General features: G+C 37.4%; 2 protein-coding genes and 1 long non-coding RNA gene across 14 annotated transcripts in view; 2 read left to right on the plus strand and 1 right to left on the minus strand.

The window, feature by feature from the left end:
* LOC106884207 (uncharacterized) overlaps window positions 1–6143 on the plus strand; it is a 44034-nt gene extending 37891 nt beyond the window's left edge. Inside the window, exons 7-8 of one of the 2 annotated variants that reach the window (XM_089341147.1) lie at window positions 3490–3600; window positions 5587–6143. In XM_089341147.1, the coding sequence (XP_089197273.1) occupies window positions 3490–3529 (40 nt within the window). In that variant the 3' untranslated portion in view covers window positions 3530–3600; window positions 5587–6143. The remainder of the gene's footprint in view (window positions 1–3489; window positions 3601–5586) is intronic. The other variant, XM_089341153.1, reaches the window with a different exon arrangement.
* LOC128250526 (uncharacterized) overlaps window positions 1–21532 on the minus strand; it is a 56136-nt gene that overhangs the window by 31351 nt on the left and 3253 nt on the right. For 2 of the 11 annotated variants that reach the window (XR_016238247.1, XR_016238252.1), the window contains exon 3: window positions 8600–8783. The exons of 7 other annotated variants lie outside the window; for them this stretch is intronic. This is a non-coding gene — a long non-coding RNA (uncharacterized LOC128250526). Of the gene's footprint in view, window positions 1–8599; window positions 8784–9504; window positions 9733–21532 lie in introns of those variants that run through there. 2 more of the 11 variants (XR_016238248.1, XR_016238251.1) reach the window with 1 other exon arrangement.
* Window positions 7028–19742, plus strand: LOC128250524 (uncharacterized). The gene is made up of 4 exons (XM_089341170.1): window positions 7028–7732; window positions 9001–9359; window positions 17068–17178; window positions 19213–19742. The coding sequence occupies exons 1-4, from the start codon at window positions 7723–7725 to the stop codon at window positions 19372–19374; spliced, it is 642 nt and encodes a 213-aa protein (XP_089197296.1). The 5' UTR covers window positions 7028–7722; the 3' UTR covers window positions 19375–19742.

Raw genomic sequence — 21532 nt, forward strand, 5'->3', positions numbered from 1 at the left:
CCATTTATCCTAAACAGAAACCTTATGTTTAGCAAGTTTTAGTCATCAAAGGGTGACTGTACTAGGAAATCATCTGTAAGATTTTTTAGTCAGTCATATGGAGCAGACTAAATACTTTAGTTTGGTATTTATTTTAACAAACTTCTTTATAGAATGGCCGTCAGTTTGTACAGAACCACATGTGTTTGTATGTGTGAAAGCATGACGGGTTTCTTCAAATTCTAGATCAGTCTACCTTCTTGTTGTCCAAGGTATCGTGCAGTAGGATCAAACCTGGAGACTTCTGGTTCTGCAGAGAATTTCTTGCTACAAATTGATGAGTGCACCTGTAAAGAGCGATAGACTTAAATTTATTGAATCTACTTCTCCAATGAATTTAATATGATTAAGGCTTAAGCACGTGATGAAGGTGGGTGAACTCAGGAAGAAAGTTTGACAGATATGACCAAAAGAGTAGACAGGAAAATCAGGTTTTTATATGCATCTTCATTTCCTAAAATCGGAGTTCTGTTGCTGCTTCATCAGCTCCAAACTTTGATGTAAACGAAATTTGCTCACAGGATGAAATGATCCCCATTTCTTTTACAGAGGCTCCATGTGCTGGAGTAAATGTCTTACATTATGTTATGCTCAAAATTTCAATAATAATCGATCAACTTTGTCATCATTCAAAGGCTGACAAATAAAGTTTCTGTCATAGAATCGATTTGATTCAATTGTTATATGTCTTTGAACAGTCGGACCAATGAAAGAAATCCTTATTCATATCTAACTGGAGAGTTAGGTTATTTAATACATAAATTATGTCATAGCAGATTGTGCGGTTCAGAAAAGTTTCAGATTTAAAAAAGTTCTCATTCTGATTTTAACGTATACATTTCATCATCTCCAAGACATCGTCATTTCATTATGATAAACATTTGAATTGAATTAGTTAAACTTGTTTAAATGTTACATTGACGATTGTTTTGTCATACTAGAGATTGCAATAATGCCTTCAATTTTATTCTCCACAGACATTTTAAGAGGGTAACACACAGACACATACAATGACTAATGAAATGATATGAAAGCTTCATTGGGAGCTTGAGACCGTGACCGTTTCGTGTTGGCTCTGTTGAAGGATGGATTAAAACAACTACACAGAATCCCCTGATGGATACCAAAACAGTTTCTATCTCTCAAATTTTACTCACAAGCATTGGTTGATTCTAGGGTATGGTTAATGGGATCGGACCAAAATACTGTGCAGTGGGAGAAACAAACTACTGCTTTATTATCATACATTGAGCAAGCTATCGGATAACTGTAGCTCGTTTTCACCTAAAGGCAGAGAACCAATATTCTGTTCTTCACAACTCAACTCTTGTTTAATTCCAAGCTCTAATTTTTGTTTAACTTCAAGCCAATTCTTACTGACCAATCCTGTATTCAAAGTACATCATTTATAACTACCCCGTTTTTAAAGTTATGGCATCAGCATTTCATTCCAAGTGTTCTTTCTCTTCCTAAGAGACTGTAGAATTTTATCCAAAATAGATATGGCTTTTGTCACAAAGAAGTTAAACTACCATACACAGGTTCCTTCATTGGTTTGTTTAAGATTATTTCTATTATTATTATTATTATTATTATTATTATTATTATTATTATTATTATTAGACTAAGGTGACACTTGTTTACTGGTCATGCTTCAAGAACCCTGCGATGAATTCTCGCAGTTCCAATAATGGTGATTTTTGTAGGCCACACATGCACCGATCTTTTGCGGCCATGATAGTGGTTGAGTGCTGATAATTTCAAGTGCACCAATTACTATTGGTATCACGTCTACTCTCTTCATTGGCAACAACCTTCGTTTCTCCCACTTTAAATCGTCATAGTTGTTTACTTTTCCTTCATTCCCATTGACCCAGTTGTCATCAGAGCATGTTATGTCGATTATCATACGTATTCTTGCTATTTTATTCCCCACAACAATGTCCGGTTTCCGATATCTGTTCGGATGATCCCACAGGATTCTGCATTTCGCATTTTCAGTGATTCCTTTGCAGTTTGCTCGTACCACATCTTTGCTCTTTGCCACAGAGCTCCCAATGGATCATTCTTGCCACGAAGTCATGGCATCGTTTGTATTCGCTCGTGCCAATTTCTGGCATTCGCTAACAATGTGCAATACCGTTTCATCCCTCTCACCACACATTCTGCGTTTGTCGCAATCGGTAGTGTTGTCTATTCTGCATTTCATAGAGTTGGTTCTTGACGGTTGTTACTGAGCTGCGCATACGAGTGCTTCTCTCTCTATCTTCAGCTCACTCCACCTCGTCCATAGCCATCGGCCCTCTGCGTCTGTATTGGCGTCCACATCACTTGCAAACTAACCGTACGTTTCGTTTCCTTCCATACTTTTTCTTTTTTTCTTCTTTTGTTCATTTCTAGTATAAATTTTTCTTCATTTACCTAATTTACCGTGTTGATTACGCCAGCATTCTTCGTGTGTTTCAATAGTGACTCCACGGTATTTTTTATATTCTACACTAGGCTATTTTGCTCTGCTTCGATACAGTCTTGGCAATTGATTAAAGCTCTGCCACCCTTTCTTCAGGAGAGGTACAGCCTATTGGTGTAATTTTTAGGGTGGGAAGATCCGTGTGCTGCTAACATTTTCTGGTCTTGATATTAATTTTCTTCATTTCTCACTTTTGCCATTTTATAATTCCTGTTCCATAACGAAATGATGCTATCACCCACGCATTAGCTCCTTCGATTACAATATTGCATTACCACTTTTGTCTACAGCCTTTTTAGTCTGGAGGTAATATATCGTTCTCATTAAGAAACCTATACAGTTCTTCTGCAATTCCTCTTCACAGTAACTTCCACATTAATGGGAAGCAGGAAATTGGTCTGTAATCGTCAGCAGCGTTTCTCATTGATGCATCCTTGAGGCACAACAACGTTCGTCCTTTCGTCAACCAGGGAATCTACTTAGATTTTGTCTATTTTGGCTTTTATACAATTAGTCCTTCATGCTTCAGTTTGTGCAGCTACTAACAAACTTTCTGTCTCCCTCTTCAGCTTTATCTTCTGCTGCCATAACCGTGTCTCACTTCTACTATTTACTGAAACTATGTCTGGGAATCTTCAATACAACACTTTCTCCTGCTAGTCAGATAATTTCTGTTCTTTGTTCTAGTTTTTAAGTTCCTTTTGTGTTTTCGTTTCCCTATGACTTGCTGTGACACTAGCAGCTATCAATAGACTTTCTTCGTATTATTATTATTATTATTATTATTATTATTATTATTATTATTATTATTATTATTATTATTATTATTATTCATTGTCCTACATCATCATCGCTTTCATAATAGTTCTCATCATCATCATCATCATCATCATCATCATCATCATCATCATCATCATCATCATCATCATCATCATCATCCCATGAGAATTATGTTATGGTTTTGATTTCTATCTTTTCAGATACAAAACCAGCAACCACAATATGTTTACAATTATTTGACTACAGCAATTTTTGTCACAGTTTTCTGTTTTTTACCAACAGGCATTCTTGGAATTATATTTGCATCTCAAGTAAGTAAAATGCAAATATTTCAGGCAAGAAAATCTATTTATTTTCATACATTTTATCCAGTCGTGGCTGTATGGTAAGAAGTTTGCTTCCCAACCACATGGTTCCGGGTTCAGTTTTACCGCATGTGGGGCAAGAGTCTTCTGCAATAGCCACGTGTTGATCAATGACATGTGAGTGGATTAAGCAGATGGAAACTGAAAGAACCTCGTCATACACACATACACACACAAACACACGTGTATATATATATATATATATATATATATATATATATATATATATATATATATATATATACATATGAATTTATGTGAGTGTGCGTGTGTATGTGTGTGTATGTGTGTGTGTATGTGTGTGTATGTGTGTAGGGAAGAGGAAGAGAGTTTTTGTGTTTGTGTTTGTCAGCTACCACCGTTGATAACTGATGTTGGTATGTTTACGAACCCATAATTTAGCGGTTCGGCAAACGAGATGATAGAATAAGTACCAACCTTAAAAACAAAATATATACGGGGGTCTGAGTGAGAGAGGAAGATGCGAGACGTGCAAACGTTTTCGGCCACCTCACATAAACCAATCAAGATACAGTGTTTTAAAACAGGAAAATCTCATCAGGCATAACTGTTTGGGGGGGGGGGGGAATCCAAAGAGAGTTGTGGAAACACTTTTCTATTGCATATTCAGTATTTTACTTCCCTTGGGTCCACATTCAGGGAGTAACAGTAGTCCTGTCTTGTACTCTACTGAAACAGACTCTTTTGCAAATCTATAACAGTCTTTGCGATTTTACTTATCAGTTTTACAACACTAGCTTTCGTTTTTTTGCCCTTTCATTTTCATAGAGGTCTTTGAGATCACGTTCAATCTCGAGCAGTGTTTGTTTGTGATAGGATTCTTCACTATCCTTTAGTGGCCCTTTAAAACAATTTGAAGTGTTTTGCTCGTCGTTTCATTAGAATCTAGTTATCCATGATAATTATGTTTTTCTCTTAGTTGACATTCCCTCAGGAGAAATCTTACTGCAGATGTCTGGCATTATTGTCGTAATATGTTTCAACCTTGTTAGGTTGAGCAGATCTGCTGCATGAATACACATTTGTGGAGTCAGGAGGGACTGACATGTAATGATATGCCTAAGAGGAGGCGGGCCTCAAGCCACTTGACATTAGGGAGGTAGACGTTTCCTAGAGAAAGTATTATAAGGCTGTCATATGTTAATACTTCTTCTAACTTTTCGATGCTCTCTTCGAACGTGTGCCTATGATTTGGTGTGTGTGGTGGACGATATTTAGAACGTATTACCATTTTCATCTGTTTACTGTGTACCATCAGTGTGTCATAAATTGAGTTTGAGTGTCACAGGCTTGACACTTGCCGGATGTGAATAACCGTTTCAACAATTTCAACCGCATCAGTCTTGTTTTACTCATCTTTAATATTTCTGCCAACTTACCATTATTTATTAGGTTTCTATTAATCCAGTCTACATATAATAGCTCTAACACCTCAGTAGCAATTGACTAAGAAAAAGCATGACGTTTCGCAGCTTTTATAAGGACAGCGGTTATGAAACTGACAAATAATATCAGTTCACCACCACAACAACTACACCCACCCTACAAAAATATTGGTGGAATTTGGGGTCACACCAACACCCCGCCATGCGAACTATATTGTTCATCCATATAATTCTATTGTTAAGGCGATGAGCTGGCAGAATCAATAGCACGCAGGACAAAATATTTAGCGGCATTTTGTCCGTCTTTACATTCTGAGTTCAAATCCCTCCAGGTCCACTTTGGCTTTCATCCTTTAGGGATAGATAAAATAAGTACTTGTCGAGTGCTGGGCTCGATGTAATTCACTTACCCACACACCCTAAATTGCTGGCCTTGTACTAAAATTAGAAACCAATATATTTGCTGTTGTTGAGTTTTATTTTCGTGCTTTAAATATAAACTAACTCTTGTCTTTCTATCTTCTAGGCAAACTCAATGGCCCAAATTGGAAATATAGCAGGTGCAAAGAAAGCAAACGTTAAAGCAAGACTATTCATCATATTATCAGTAGGTCTTGGTTGTGGTATTATGCTTGCAGTTGCCCTGCCCTTTGTTGTAATAGCTGCGACTTCTGCGAGTATTGGTTAAGGAGATTCCTATTAAATGAAGTGTGTAATTTTTTTACATACTCCATTAATTTATCTTTAAATATATTGAGAACGTCAGTCAATAATGTGTATATTTCACAACAAATGACGAATTTAAATATTGAACAATGATATATAAGCTTATCGGTGAATTCTATGGTTTCAGCCTGATGACAAGAACCCATAAAGCAGTAAAACCATGAGAGTATAGAGATATTCCTGAAAGACTTGTACCATTTCTTCTCTCCAATTTTATTCCCCACGAAAGCAATGGGTGATGTTGCATTTTGTTTTTATTTGAATCTTCTTTTTCATTATGTCAGGAACTATCATATTTGAGAATAATTTTATAAGCACAATTGTTAAATAAAGCAAACTTTTAAACTTTTTTGAAAATTTGGCTTCAAACCAGTTATTCATTTTATGGTTTAACATTTATATGAGCGCTTAACTCGGTTTAACACAAATTAGACACTAGACACATTAAATATAAACTGTTATACACACACATTGACAAATATCGCTATACATGCTAACGGAATATTCTACTAAATGGTAGATAGAAATGGCTAAACCTGAAATCTCCATTCAAATATTGATCACAAATGTAGAGGAATATTTCTTTTAGCTTCCATTCATAAATATTTTCGTTAATATTGGTTTAAATATTTCTTATTAACATGCGAAACAATGGGAAGTGGAGTTCACGACAAACACACGAATAGAATTTTGCAGACAAGAAAGTAAATATCCAATGCAGTAAAGCTGTTTATAAAACGGAAAATATATATGGAAAATCAACTAAAACAGGTAAAGGCAAAGGGAAGCAGCCTCGCAGCAAGCAGCCTCGCCTCAAGCAGCAAGCAGCAAGCAAGTCGCTGATTGGAGATGCCTAGTCTGTGCTCAGATTGGTTTTCCAACTCCCTTCCAGGAGAAAGAATGGGTGCAATGCATGATCTGTAAAGACTGGGCACACACTGACTGTACCGATGGACGACAGGACTTTCTGTGTGATCTGTGTGGTGAGAAGTTAATGGAGGACGATTATGACTCGATGGCACATGTAGCAATGGGAAAATTGGCCGATGAGGACTCTCAATATCACAGTTAGGATATGAGATGGTTCAAAGTTAACTGGTTCACAGTTAATTAATTAAAATAATACTTCCTAGATGCGAGAAGCAGGAAACGTATTCATTTTAGACTTGTTTCTTAACAGAATTCCGAGTTATCGACCTTTGTAACAAAGCACACCAGTAGGTGTCACAACGTACCATGCACTCGGGGAAAATTGTTACAACTGATAACACCTCATTAATTAGAACCTGTCTAATTAATCATATGTAATTTCTTTTTTTTTTTTCTGCTGGTTATAACAATAAATAGAGATATATTGCTAATTAAATCTGAAAAGAAACTTCAGCTGTGTGCATTTATGTGGGTGCCAAGGCAAAGAAAATGAAAAAATGTAACAACTAGACTCGGTCTCCCCTACATACATACATACATACAGACAGACAGACATGCATACATACATACATACATACATACATACATACATACATACATACATACATACATACATGCAAACATACATTTACATTTATCTAATAATAAATGAATGTAATTTCCAAAAGTTTCCCAACTGAAAAGTATGGAAAATAACCTAACAAAAATTAAAGATTGTAACAGTTGATTATACAGCTATTGTTTACGTGTAATCTATTCAGGAAGTGCTATATGTCGCACGGAAATATTTGATAAAGAAAACTGACACACTTTATAAAGCAACCTGCTCACATTAGTGACGTAAACCGGTCACACTGCTTACATAGTTACTGCTATTACTGCCCTCAGCTCACACTACTAAGAATAATACTACTGTGAGAAAGGCGAGTAGGATCTCGAATAATCTGGGATTTTACTAATTCACTGTTTTATCGCGAGTTGCACGAAACAGCGGAGGTTCACAAACATGGAAGGCAGTAAGTATGTGTTAATGAATTTCCCTGAGTATGTAATAATGAATTTTCGTAAGTCCTCACTACATATCTATTTCTATAACTTTTTGTCAACATATCCCATGATTCGCTCGATAAGGCGTTAACAAAATTCCAATTTTTCCGTTATGTCAGTTCACGGATGTTAACCAAAGACTAGTATATAGGCTGGACAAACTGAACCCAACTCCAAAAATATTCTCGAGTGATAAGAATATGTTTTCCAAAAATGCGTAGAAGTGTGTATATATGTTTGAATTCAAATATTTCTCCTACTATGCATTTGCGCGTGCCTGAGAGTGTGTGTGTTGATATGACCGATGGAGAAAAGGAAAACGTCATACGTAAAAAACAATACTATATATATAATTATATATATGTATAATTACTTTATAATAGATGATTTCTTTGTACTTATCCTTTTTTGCCGAACCGATAAGTTACGGGGACGTAAACGCAACAACATCTGTTGTTAGGGGGGACAAACACAGATACACAAACACACACACACACATACACACACACACACAAACAAACACATATATATATATATATGTGTGTGTGTGTGTGTGTGTGTGTGTGTGTGTCTGTGTGTGTACGTGTGTGTGTGTCTGTGTGGTTAGAGGGTTGCTTCTCAACCATATGGTTCTAGGTTCAATCCCACCGCATGGCACCTTGAACAAGTATCTCCCAATATAGCCTCCGTTCAGCCAAAGCCCTGTGAGAGGATTAGTTTGACGAAACCTAAAGTTGAAAATTTACTTCCGACATTATAAATGTTATTAAATTTTAAAAACAATTCTGTCCTCATCCTAAAATAAAAAAGGGACAAAAAAAAAGGTGATAGCTGGATTAACTCTAGCTTTGCATGATTTCTAAAAGAGAAATTGTTGTTAGGTGTATCATACTCGCAATGTGTTCTTCGTAATCTGGCAGTAGAAATTCTTTTTTCATTTTATGTTCTTCAGCTATTAAAGAACCGCAGAAGTGAAACCATAAAATTATTTTAAAATCCACCATGGCCACAGTCAAATGACTGAAACGAGTAAAAGAGTAAAGAGTAAAGAGTAAAGAGTATTCTGCTCTTTCGTTAATGCAATAGTGATAATATTAATTAATTTTGTCTTATTATAAGCAAATTTCACAAGAAAATTAAAGTCACTAATCAGCATATAACATTTGCTGATTAATTATATTCATGAGGAATGTACACTTTGAAATATCGCTTGTGGAATCTAATTTCTTTTTTACAGAAAACACAAAAACTGACGAACCGAACAATGATCCACCAGAATACGATGAAAAATCTGGAAACACATCTGCTTTTGAGAATCCTTTACTTTCTCAACATCCCGAACAACTTGGACATCCACCGCCACCACCATATCAACCACCACCCGGATATGAACCACAATCCGGATATCCACCACAACCCGGATATCCATCACAATTCGGATATCCACCACAACCCGGATATCCACCACAACCTGGATATCCACCACAACCCGGATATCCACCACAACTCGGATATCCACCACAACCTGGATACCTGTCACAACCACCACCTGTGCTACAACAACCACAGCAACAACAACAACAACAGTCGGTTATTGTAAGCAAATATTATTTCTTTTCATTTTACTCCTTACTGTTCTACAACCATTTATCCTAAACAGAAACCTTATGTTTAGCAAGTTTTAGTCATCAAAGGGTGACTGTACTAGGAAATCATCTGTAAGATTTTTTAGTCAGTCATATGGAGCAGAATAAATACTTTAGTTTGGTATTTATTTTAACAAACTTCTTTATAGAACGGCCGTCAGTTTGTACAGAACTACATGTGTTTGTATGTGTGAAAGCATGACGGGTTTCTTCAAATTCTAGATCAGTCTACCTTCTTGTTGTCCAAGGTATCGTGCAGTAGGATCAAACCTGGAGACTTCTGGTTCTGCAGAGAATTTCTTGCTACAAATTGATGAGTGCACCTGTAAAGAGCGATAGACTTAAATTTATTGAATCTACTTCTCCAATGAATTTAATATGATTAAGGCTTAAGCACGTGATGAAGGTGGGTGAACTCAGGAAGAAAGTTTGACAGATATGACCAAAAGAGTAGACAGGAAAATCAGGTTTTTATATGCATCTTCATTTCCTAAAATCGGAGTTCTGTTGCTGCTTCATCAGCTCCAAACTTTGATGTAAACGAAATTTGCTCACAGGATGAAATGATCCCCATTTCTTTTACAGAGGCTCCATGTGCTGGAGTAAATGTCTTACATTATGTTATGCTCATAATTTCAATAATAATCGATCAACTTTGTCATCATTCAAAGGCTGACAAATAAAGTTTCTGTCATAGAATCGATTTGATTCAATTGTTATATGTCTTTGAACAGTCGGACCAATGAAAGAAATCCTTATTCATATCTAACTGGAGAGTTAGGTTATTTAATACATAAATTATGTCATAGCAGATTGTGCGGTTCAGAAAAGTTTCAGATTTAAAAAAGTTCTCATTCTGATTTTAACGTATACATTTCATCATCTCCAAGACATCGTCATTTCATTATGATAAACATTTGAATTGAATTAGTTAAACTTGTTTAAATGTTACATTGACGATTGTTTTGTCATACTAGAGATTGCAATAATGCCTTCAATTTTATTCTCCACAGACATTTTAAGAGGGTAACACACAGACACATACAATGACTAATGAAATGATATGAAAGCTTCATTGGGAGCTTGAGACCGTGACCGTTTCGTGTTGGCTCTGTTGAAGGATGGATTAAAACAACTACACAGAATCCCCTGATGGATACCAAAACAGTTTCTATCTCTCAAATTTTACTCACAAGCATTGGTTGATTCTAGGGTATGGTTAATGGGATCGGACCAAAATACTGTGCAGTGGGAGAAACAAACTACTGGGACATATAGCCATGTCCATGCTTTATTATCATACATTGAGCAAGCTATCGGATAACTGTAGCTCGTTTTCACCTAAAGGCAGAGAACCAATATTCTGTTCTTCACAACTCAACTCTTGTTTAATTCCAAGCTCTAATTTTTGTTTAACTTCAAGCCAATTCTTACTGACCAATCCTGTATTCAAAGTACATCATTTATAACTACCCCGTTTTTATAGTTATGGCATCAGCATTTCATTCCAAGTGTTCTTTCTCTTCCTAAGAGACTGTAGAATTTTATCCAAAATAGATATGGCTTTTGTCACAAAGAAGTCAAACTACCATACACAGGTTCCTTCATTGGTTTGTTTAAGATTATTTCTATTATTATTATTATTATTATTATTATTATTATTATTATTAGACTAAGGTGACACTTGTTTACTGGTCATGCTTCAAGAACCCTGCGATGAATTCTCGCAGTTCCAATAATGGTGATTTTTGTAGGCCACACATGCACCGATCTTTTGCGGCCATGATAGTGGTTGAGTGCTGATAATTTCAAGTGCACTAATTACTATTGGTATCACGTCTACTCTCTTCATTGGCAACAACCTTCGTTTCTCCCACTTTAAATCGTCATAGTTGTTTACTTTTCCTTCATTTCCATTGACCCAGTTGTCATCAGAGCATGTTATGTCGATTATCATACGTATTCTTGCTATTTTATTCCCCACAACAATGTCCGGTTTCCGATATCTGTTCGGATGATCCCACAGGATTCTGCATTTCGCATTTTCAGTGATTCCTTTGCAGTTTGCTCGTACCACATCTTTGCTCTTTGCCACAGAGCTCCCAATGGATCATTCTTGCCACGAAGTCATGGCATCGTTTGTATTCGCTCGTGCCAATTTCTGGCATTCGCTAACAATGTGCAATACCGTTTCATCCCTCTCACCACACATTCTGCGTTTGTCGCAATCGGTAGTGTTGTCTATTCTGCATTTCATAGAGTTGGTTCTTGACGGTTGTTACTGAGCTGCGCATACGAGTGCTTCTCTCTCTATCTTCAGCTCACTCCTCCTCGTCCATAGCCATCGGCCCTCTGCGTCTGTATTGGCGTCCACATCACTTGCAAACTAACCGTACGTTTCGTTTCCTTTCAAACTCTCAATTACTTTCTCAGTCTTATCAAATAGATTTAGGTCATCCATAAACCACAGGTTGTTTACTTTCACCCTGCCTAGCATTTACAACACACGCATCATTCTTAAAACGCTCGTTTGTGGCAGTATGCAGACAACAAATAAGAGAGGTGATAGACTGTCCCCTTGAAAGATTCCCCTTGTGATATTTACCTCTCCCAACTTATCTCCCCATGCTGCGAGTTCAGTTCGCCACGTTGCCATTGAGTTTTCTGTTCTAATGTTTACACGCTATTTGTTCCGATGGTAGTAGATCGATATCATCTAGGGACTTGTAGATGCTGTTTGATATGATGCTCGTCATCAGTTTCCATATCAGTAGCAAACAAGACATTGGTCGGGAATTTCCAACTGCATTCCCGTTACTTGGGTCTTCCTGGCATAGTATCGTTCTTCTTATTGTCATACAGGCCGGTACATGAATGTCACTACTCATTATTTCGTCCATCTGTCTTGCAAATTCTCCTGAGAAGAGCTGTCAAGTTTTTAAGCCAAAAGACCTGAACCACATCTGGGTCAGGCACTTTCCGTGATGTTGTCAGTCCTTATATTACCAGTGATATCATTTATATTCCTGACTCATCCATTGGGTATCTTTCTGTCCAAATATCAATTATTTAATTTAAAATAGTTCCTCGGTTCTCTCATTACTTTCCTGATCAATAATCTCAGCCTCATGCTCGCTTTCTTCCTTCAACTCTACTGCCATAGTTTCACTATCTGCATTCTCTTCCTCATCTTTCCGTTCACCGCTGGTCTTACTATCCACAAGCACCTGTCTCTTAATGCTTTCTGGTTCAACTGGAAATAACCATTCGTTCTTTCTGATGACTCTAGCTTGGTCACACAGATTTTATTCACCCCGATTTTATTTGATATTTCAGTACTCTTCATGAGGGTTATCGAATTTTAGGTTGCACAACCACCAGTATTTTTTCCCGTGGCACCATCACTGACAGGATCTTCACCCTATAATATAGGATTCTTGTAATCCTGGTTTACTTTTGGGAGTTTCCGTCTCTTACAAGGGGTATTATTATTATTATTATTATTATTATTATTATTATTATTATTATTATTATTATTGTTGTTGTTGTTGTTGTTGTTGTTGTTGTTATTATTATTATTCATATACACCCAACAGATTAGAATGTTGGAAAAGAAAAGCATCCTAACATCGGGCTACAACAGTAGCGTTAGATGCGAAAGACCCTGTCATTGGGTTACAACAACTAAGCTTAGACGCCAAAAACCCTCCTAAGTATCCTACCTGTCCCTAATAACACTGTTTTCTGCAGCTGTACTAAACTGGGTTTTATGCCTATTTCCTCTATCCATCTCTTCAAATCTTTAGGATACATCTTACACGCTCTTTCCATAGTCTCTGTAATTCAATAGCTAAGACCTGTTACTTTGCTATTTTTGTAATACTTGTAATATTAACTTTTTCATCATTCAGGACTGTAAAGTCAATTATCTGGTGGTTTCTATTCTCTTTATCTACTACTACTACTACTACTACTACTACTACTACTACTACTACTACTACTACTGCTGCTGCTGCTGCTGCTACCTACTTAGGCCTTTTAACTTCTATTACTCTCTCAGTCTGAATGTTTGAGTCCCACAAAATCTTGTACTTCCTATTTTCTAGTACTTTTCTAGGATCATGTTCATACCATTTATCAGTATGTTCAAATCTTGCTCTTCCTTAGATTGTCATGTCGTTTCTTGTATTCTTTCTGTACCAGCATCGTACATTCACTTAACGCTTTCCTCTTTTGATTTGCATAATCTACATTGGGAATCTACTTAAATTTTGTCTATTTTGGCTTTTATACAATTAGTTCTTCATGCTTCAGTTTGTGCAGCTACTAACAAACTTTCTGTCTCCCTGCTGAAACTATGTTTGGGAATTTACAATGCAATACCTTCTCCTGCCAGTCAGATAATTTCTGTTCTTTGTTCTAGTTTTTAAGTTCCTTTTGTGTTTTCGTTTCCTTATGTTTTGTTGTGACACTAGCAGCTATCAATTGACTTTCTAATTCGTGATCTGTACGGTCGACTTAGTTAGGTTCCATAGACAAGGTCCCGGTTATTGGAAGCTAAAAGCGTCGTTAACGGCGTGCAAAGCCTACAGAGACCGGATTAGTTTATTAGTTAAGAGGGCATTAACCGGAGCAATCATCAATAACAACTGGTGTTTCGCCCCGAAGCGGGCAATTAGAGCAGAATCGATTAGGTTTAGTAAGGCTCTAGCTATAGAACGTAAGAAAGCAAAGCGGGATTTACTTAACAAACTAAACGAGGCTCTTGGGACAGGCATCGCAACCGACGTGTTGGAAGCGAGGTTGGCCCTCGACCAACACTTTGAAACCAAACACGAAGGCTGTGTTGTCAGAGCTAAGGCACGTTCAGTAAGCGGGGAGGGGACTAAGGCCGCTCGATGGGCCCGCGTGGCTGAGGCGAAGCGTGGCAACAGAGTGACCATTTGGTCTTTGGTAGACCAGAACGACTGCGAGATTTCAGAACCGAAGCAGATGTGTGCGACCTTTCAGCAGCACTTTGCTCGATTGTTCGGGACGAACGATAGGACGGACGACGGGACAGAGTTCGGTGTGTACCTAGACGGCCTGCCGCGAATCTCGACCAGCAAAGCCGAGTGCTGCGAAGGACCGATGTCTGCCTGGGAAGTACAGGAAGCGATGAAAAGCTGCATGAGAGGTAGATCATCGGGTTTGGATGGTCTGCCCTACGAGCTTTATACTTCAATGCCAGACTTATTTGCGGACGTCTTGGCAAACGTCTACTGCAAGTGGCAACAAAACGGGAGAATTCCTGCTTTTGTTTGTCGAGGAGCGGTGGCCTTGCTAAGAAAGGACTCAAACAAGGGGGACGTTATAGGGAACTTTAGGCCCATCACTCTGCTCAATGCAGAGTTGAAGATTTTAGCCAAGGTGCTAGCCAAGAGAATGGCGCTTCTCGTGTGCAAACTGATCGGCAGGGCGCAGACATGCGCCGTGCCGACCAGGTCTATCCACGACAACCTCCATCTCATGCGCTATATCATAGAGAGGGTGAGTAACGAAGCTGGCGTGGGTGGGGCTTTGATCAATTTAGATCAGTGTAAAGCCTTCGATAGGGTCGACCATCGATACCTGGCAGCTGTTCTCAAGGCAGCTGGTTTCGGTCCGGTCTTCCGCGGGTGGATAGCTGCTTTATACAGCAGTATCTGCTCAGTCATACGGGTGAACGGTCACCTTTCGGAGCAGTTCAACATCTCACGTTCGGTTCGCCAAGGATGTCCTCTCTCCTCCCTTCTGTATGTATTGAGTCTAGAGCCATTACTGCGGAAGTTGGCGGCTTTGAGGGGTGTCCCGCGCGATCTGGGATGTGGAAAAGGCGTGTCTGCCTATGCCGACGACGTCACCGTGATGGTGTCGAGCCACAGGCACATTGACCTGATTGGCGAGATACTAAACGAATACGAAGCGGTGACAGGTGCGAAAATTAACGCGGAAAAGTCAGTGGGCTTGCAACTGGGCACCTGGAGGGGCAAGCCCATGCCGTCCAACAGCGTCGTAGGGCGCTGGACAGACGGACCCGTTAAACTGCTTGGGGTCTGGTTCGGTCCGGACCTCCAGGTGGAGAAAAACTGGGAAGAAGTGACGAACAGGGTGGCCAGTCTCACCCAGGAATGGGCCGAGAGGAAGCTGTCCCTGAAAGGTCGAACGGAGGTGGCGATGCGTACATCGCATCCGTCATCTATTACCGCTTGACCGTCGTCCCTTGTCCCGACCGCTGGTTGGCCAAGCTGGTGCGCTTGCTATTCGTCTTTTTGTGGAAGGGTCAGATACCACTGGTCAGGTGCTCCATCTGCTGTCAACAGCCGCTGAACGGAGGCCTTGGCATGCCGTGGTTGCTGATGCGCAAACATGCGCTCAGGCTACGACATCTCAAGCGTTTCCTACACGGTGAACAGGTGTGGTCGCCGTTCGTCAGACGCGATTTTCCGCAGCTCGTTTCTTTAACAGAGCTGCAATCCTGGATTGAACGTAGACCGAGAAAGGGCGTTTGGCACCTCGAGTGCCGCCAAGCTCTCACCACCCTCAGTCAGGCTGGCAATGCGATCGGTAGTAGCTCCACTGTAGCTTTCTATAGAGGGTTAGTGGAGGAAAAGTGTGAGGACGTTCTATGGGAAACTCGAAGCGTTGAAGATAATCAATTAAACAGTCTGTTCGGAAGAACTTTCGGGTCGGGGCCCATGGATAACTTCCAAAGGTCCCTCGCCTGGCAGTGCTACCGAGGGGCGCTGCCTGTGCGAGATAAACGCTACCGGCACGGACGTGCCGACAGCCGGGCCTGCCCAAGGTGCACTCAGGACGACGAAACCGTTCTGCACGCACTCGTCCAGTGCCCGAGTATTGCTGACCTATGGGTTTATGTCGAACAGCTACTGTCATGTGTAGGACGGATTCGGCTATGAGCTGAATCCATCGTGAAGATTGACCTGCCGACCTCCTTTAACCGGGACGGCAAGGCAATTTTCCTATGTCTAGTGGCTGTAGCGAAAGAGGTAGTATGGTGGACCCGTTTGAAAGGGCTAAAGTCAGACACTTTCCTCTTTGACCAAGGCCTCATCAACTTTTTCAAGTTCCACTTGAAAAGGAAGATGAGTGTAGAGAGAGAAGTGCTGTCTCATGGCAAATTTGTTGAAAGATGGGTGACTGTTGGAAGAATGGCCAGTATGAACGGACCAATTCTGAGGATACACATGTAAAAAAAGGGTAATATAAAAAGAGAAAGGGCTCTCCCCCGTTCTTATTTTCTGACCAGGCTCCCGTGACTTGGGTTTTTCCACGTGTAACCTTTCGAAGCCCCTCCCCCTTTTGGGAGTTTTATTTGTTATATCTTTCTCTGTTTTCTTCACTGTTTACACGAGCGTTTTCTTTTCGGACAAAACCCTTTGTAACCTTCGTCCTGTCTTTGTCCTTACATGTTTTTAATTTATATTAGCACTTGGGGCCAATAAAACCAGAATTTATTATTATTATTATTATTATTATTATTATTATTTTTATTTTTATTATTATTATTATTATTATTATTATTCATTGTCCTACATCATCATCATTTTCATAATAGTTATCATCATCATCATCGTCCCATGAGAATTATGTCATGTTTTTGATTTCTTTCTTTTCAGATACAAAACCAACAACCACAATATGTTGACAATAAGTTGACTACAGCAATTCTTGTCACACTTTTCTGTTTTTTACCAACAGGAATTCTTGCTATTATATTTGCATCTCAAGTAAGTGAAATGCAAACATTTCTTGCAAGAAAATCTATTTATTTTCATACATTTTATCCAGTCGTGGCTGTATGGTAAGAAGTTTGCTTCCCAACCACATGGTTCCGGGTTCAGTTTTACCGCATGTGGGGCAAGAGTTTTCTGCAATAGCCACGTGTTGATCAAAGACATGTGAGTGGATTAAGCAGATGGAAACTGAAAGAACCTCGTCATACACACACACATACACACATACAAACACACGTGTATATATATATATATATATATATATATATATATATATATATATATATATATATATATATATACATATATATATATATATATACATATATATATATATATATATATATATACATACATATGAATATATGTGAGTACGTGCGTGTGTATGTGTGTGTATGTGTGTAGGGAAGAGGAAGAGAGTTTTTGTGTTTGTGTTTGTCAGCTACCACCGTTGATAACCGATGTTGGTATGTTTACGAACCCATAATTTAGCGGTTCGGCAAACGAGATGATAGAATAAGTACCAACCTTAAAAACAAAATATATACGGGGGTCTGAGTGAGAGAGGAAGATGCGAGACGTGCAAACGTTTTCGGCCACCTCACATAAACCAATCAAGATACAGTGTTTTGAAACAGGAAAATCTCATCAGGCATAACTGTTTGGGGGGGGGGGATCCAAAGAGAGTTGTGGAAACACTTTTCTATTGCATATTCAGTATTTTACTTCCTTTGGGGTCCACATTCAGTGAGTAACAGTAGTCCTGTCTTGTACTCTACTGAAACAGAGACTCTTTTGCAAATCTATGAGTCTTTACGAATTTGCTTATCATATTTATAACACTAGCTTTCGTTTTTGCCCTCTCATTTTCATAGAGGTCTGTGAGTTTACGTTCAATCTCGAGCAGTGTTTTTGGCTATCTTTCGTTTTCATTACATTTTACGTTATTTCTAATCCACGTGCGTTTGTTTATGTTTCCGTAAGAGGGTTTTAGGGTTAGGGTTAGGGTTAGGGTTACGGTTACGGTTGGGGTTAGGGACGGAATTCCCTAACCCTAACCCTAAAACCCTTTTACGGAAAGCGACGATCTTGTTCAGAAACATAAACAAACGCACGTGGATTAGAAATGACGTAAAGTGTCATCAGAACGAAAGATCGCCCAGACATGTAATGACATGCCTAAGAGGAGGCGGGCCTCAAGCCACTTGACATTAGGGAGGTAGACGTTTCCTAGAGAAAGTATTATAAGGCTGTCATATGTTAATACTTCTTCTAACTTTTCGATGCTCTCTTCGAACGTGTGCCTATGATTTGGTGTGTGTGGTGGACGATATTTAGAACGTATTACCATTTTCATCTGTTTACTGTGTACCATCAGTGTGTCATAAATTGAGTTTGAGTGTCACAGGCTTGACACTTGCCGGGTGTGAATAACCGTTTCAACAATTTCAACCGCATCAGTTTGTTTTACTCATCTTTAATATCTCTGCCAACTTACCATTATCTATCAGGTTTCTATTAATCCAGTCTACATATAATAGCTCTAACACCTCAGTAGCAATTGACTAAGAAAAAGCATGACGTTTCGCAGCTTTTATAAGGACAGCGGTTATGAAACTGACAAATAATATCAGTTCACCACCACAACAACTACACCCACCCTGCAAAAATATTGGTGGAATTTGGGGTCACACCAACACCCCGCCATGCGAACAATATTGTTCATCCATATAATTCTATTGTTAAGGCGATGAGCTGGCAGAATCAATAGCACGCAGGACAAAATATTTAGCGACATTTTGTCCGTCTTTACATTCTGAGTTCACTCCAGGTCCACTTTGGCTTTCATCCTTTAGGGATAGATAAAATAATAAGTACTTGTCGAGTGCTGGGCTCGATGTAATTCACTTACCCACACATCCTAAATTGCTGGCCTTGTACTAAAATTAGAAACCAATATATTTGCTGTTGTTGAGTTTTATTTTCGTGCTTTAAATATAAACTAACTCTTGTCTTTCTATCTTCTAGGCAAACTCAATGGCCCAAATTGGAAATATAGCAGGTGCAAAGGAAGCAAACGTTAAAGCAAGACTATTCATCATATTATCAGTAGGTCTTGGTTTTGGTGTTACGCTTGCAGTTATCCTGCCCTTTGTTGTAATAGCTGCGACTTCTGCGAGTATTGATTAAGGAGATTCCTATTAAATGAAGTGTGTTCCTTTTTTACATACTCCATTAATTTATTTTTAAATATATTGAGAACTTCAGTCAATAAACTGTATATTTAACACAAATGAAGAATTAAAATATTGAACAATGATATATAAGCTTATCGGTGAATTCTATGGCTTCAGCCTGATGACAAGAACCCATAAAGCAGTAAAACTATGAGAGTATAGAGATATACCTGAAAGACTTGTACCATTTCTTCTCTCCAATTTTATTCCCCACGAAAGCAATGGGTGATGTTGTTTCATTATGTCAGGAACTATCATATTTGAGAATAATTTTATAAGCGCAATTGTTAAATAAAGCAAACTTTTAAACTGTTTTGAAAATTTTGGTTTAAAACCAGTTATTCATTTTATGGTTTAACATCTATATGAGCGCTTAACTCGGTTTAACACAAATTAGACGCTAGACACACTAAAGATAAACTATTTTTACACATACATTGACAAATATTGTTATACATGGCTACCGAATAATTGTCACATATCATATTCACAGACACACATATATATATATATATATATATATATATATATATATATATATATATATATATAATCAATCCAAACATGAACATGCAAGGCAAACAACAACGCGAGGACGGGGAATAAGTACTGTGTTATTGGACGCTCAGGAGAGGAAAGAAAAGAAAGAGCACTTCACGTTGCGAGCGGAGCTCTTCATCAGAAGTATAAAAAAATTCCAAAGAAGGGAAGACGGAGAAAGAAAATTGCCAACGATTCACGTGGTCACATATTGAAATACATATATATATCAGAAAATCGAGAAAACCTCAGATTATAAAACATCAATTGGACCACATTTAAGCTATAAATGTGCTCCCATCGATGTTTTTGATAATCTGGGGTTTTCCCCATGTTTTGATTATATATATATATATATATATATATATATATATATATATATATATATATATATATATATATATATATATATATATATATATATACATATATATATATAATATGAGGGATAAAAATCAAAATTTACAGGTAAAAACTCAATTAAATTCAATTTATTAAAACTTAGAATTAAATTAAGTTTCACAGTATAAAATATATAAATACATAGCTTTAGAGAAAAGAACCAAATTTCAAGAACTCATCCATGAAAATCCACAGTCACGTATAGAAAAATTCATAAGTAAATGCACGATAAATAAGTATAATATAATACAAACTAAAAATCATAAAATAATGATAATAAACGACTATTTGTGTTTCATAACCAAGTTTTCAAATAGAAAATGAAGTATATTCAAATCGATTAAATCGATCGAAAATCAATTGTATTAAAAAATGTTGCTAATGTTCAGGTCAAAATACAACAACAATAATAATAAAAAGAATGTATATATCAACCAACAATAATTAACAAATGTATGTATATAAAAATACTCATTATATTAAGATAGAAAAATGTTAAACAATATTATTTAAAATATCAAAAATTGTAAACGTGCCATAATTAACTTTACGTTTATTATAATATAAACTAACAGAAATATTATATGCAAATCTTATCTTAACGAATCTTTCGTTTAAAATACAATTTAAACGAAGTTTTAGGTTAAATTAAAATTATAAACGTAAAATGTAAACTAACAAAAAATTAATTTATATAAATTAATATATAAAAGCAATTATATCACCATTAAATAAAGGAAAAAATATTTAACAAAATTATTGAAAAGAAATACAAAACTTATCTAATCGAATCTTTAGTTTAAATAAAATTATAAATGTTGTACTCTGGACTTAACCTTAATTAGAATATTAACTAATAATCAAAGAAATTATATTAAAAAAAACTACTTATTTATCCCATAAATCAAAAATAAATATTATACAGTATTATTGGAAAAAATTCAACCCTAATATAATCGAAGTTTTGGTTTAAACTAAGATGATAAACTTAATACTATTAACTGAGTGTTAATAAGGTATCGGCTAACATTAAATATCAATTGAATTAATATGAAAATACATATTTTTTCAAACAATGATAGAACATCATTTAACAATATTAATAAAGATAAAAGCAATACTTATCTAGCATCGTTGGATAAAAGCAATACTTATCTAGCACTGTGTGT

Source organism: Octopus bimaculoides, chromosome 2 (genome assembly GCF_046866305.1).
Source record: "Octopus bimaculoides isolate indiv1 chromosome 2, ASM4686630v1, whole genome shotgun sequence".
Classification (NCBI taxonomy): domain Eukaryota; kingdom Metazoa; phylum Mollusca; class Cephalopoda; order Octopoda; family Octopodidae; genus Octopus; species Octopus bimaculoides.

What these genes read in the sequence shown, in the direction of transcription:
- LOC128250524 (XM_089341170.1), top strand. An exon ending in AACAACAACAGTCGGTTATT is followed by an intron (nt 9,360 to 17,067) that starts GTAAGCAAATAT and finishes CTTTCTTTTCAG; the next exon opens with ATACAAAACCAACAACCACA. An exon ending in CTATTATATTTGCATCTCAA is followed by an intron (nt 17,179 to 19,212) that starts GTAAGTGAAATG and finishes TCTATCTTCTAG; the next exon opens with GCAAACTCAATGGCCCAAAT.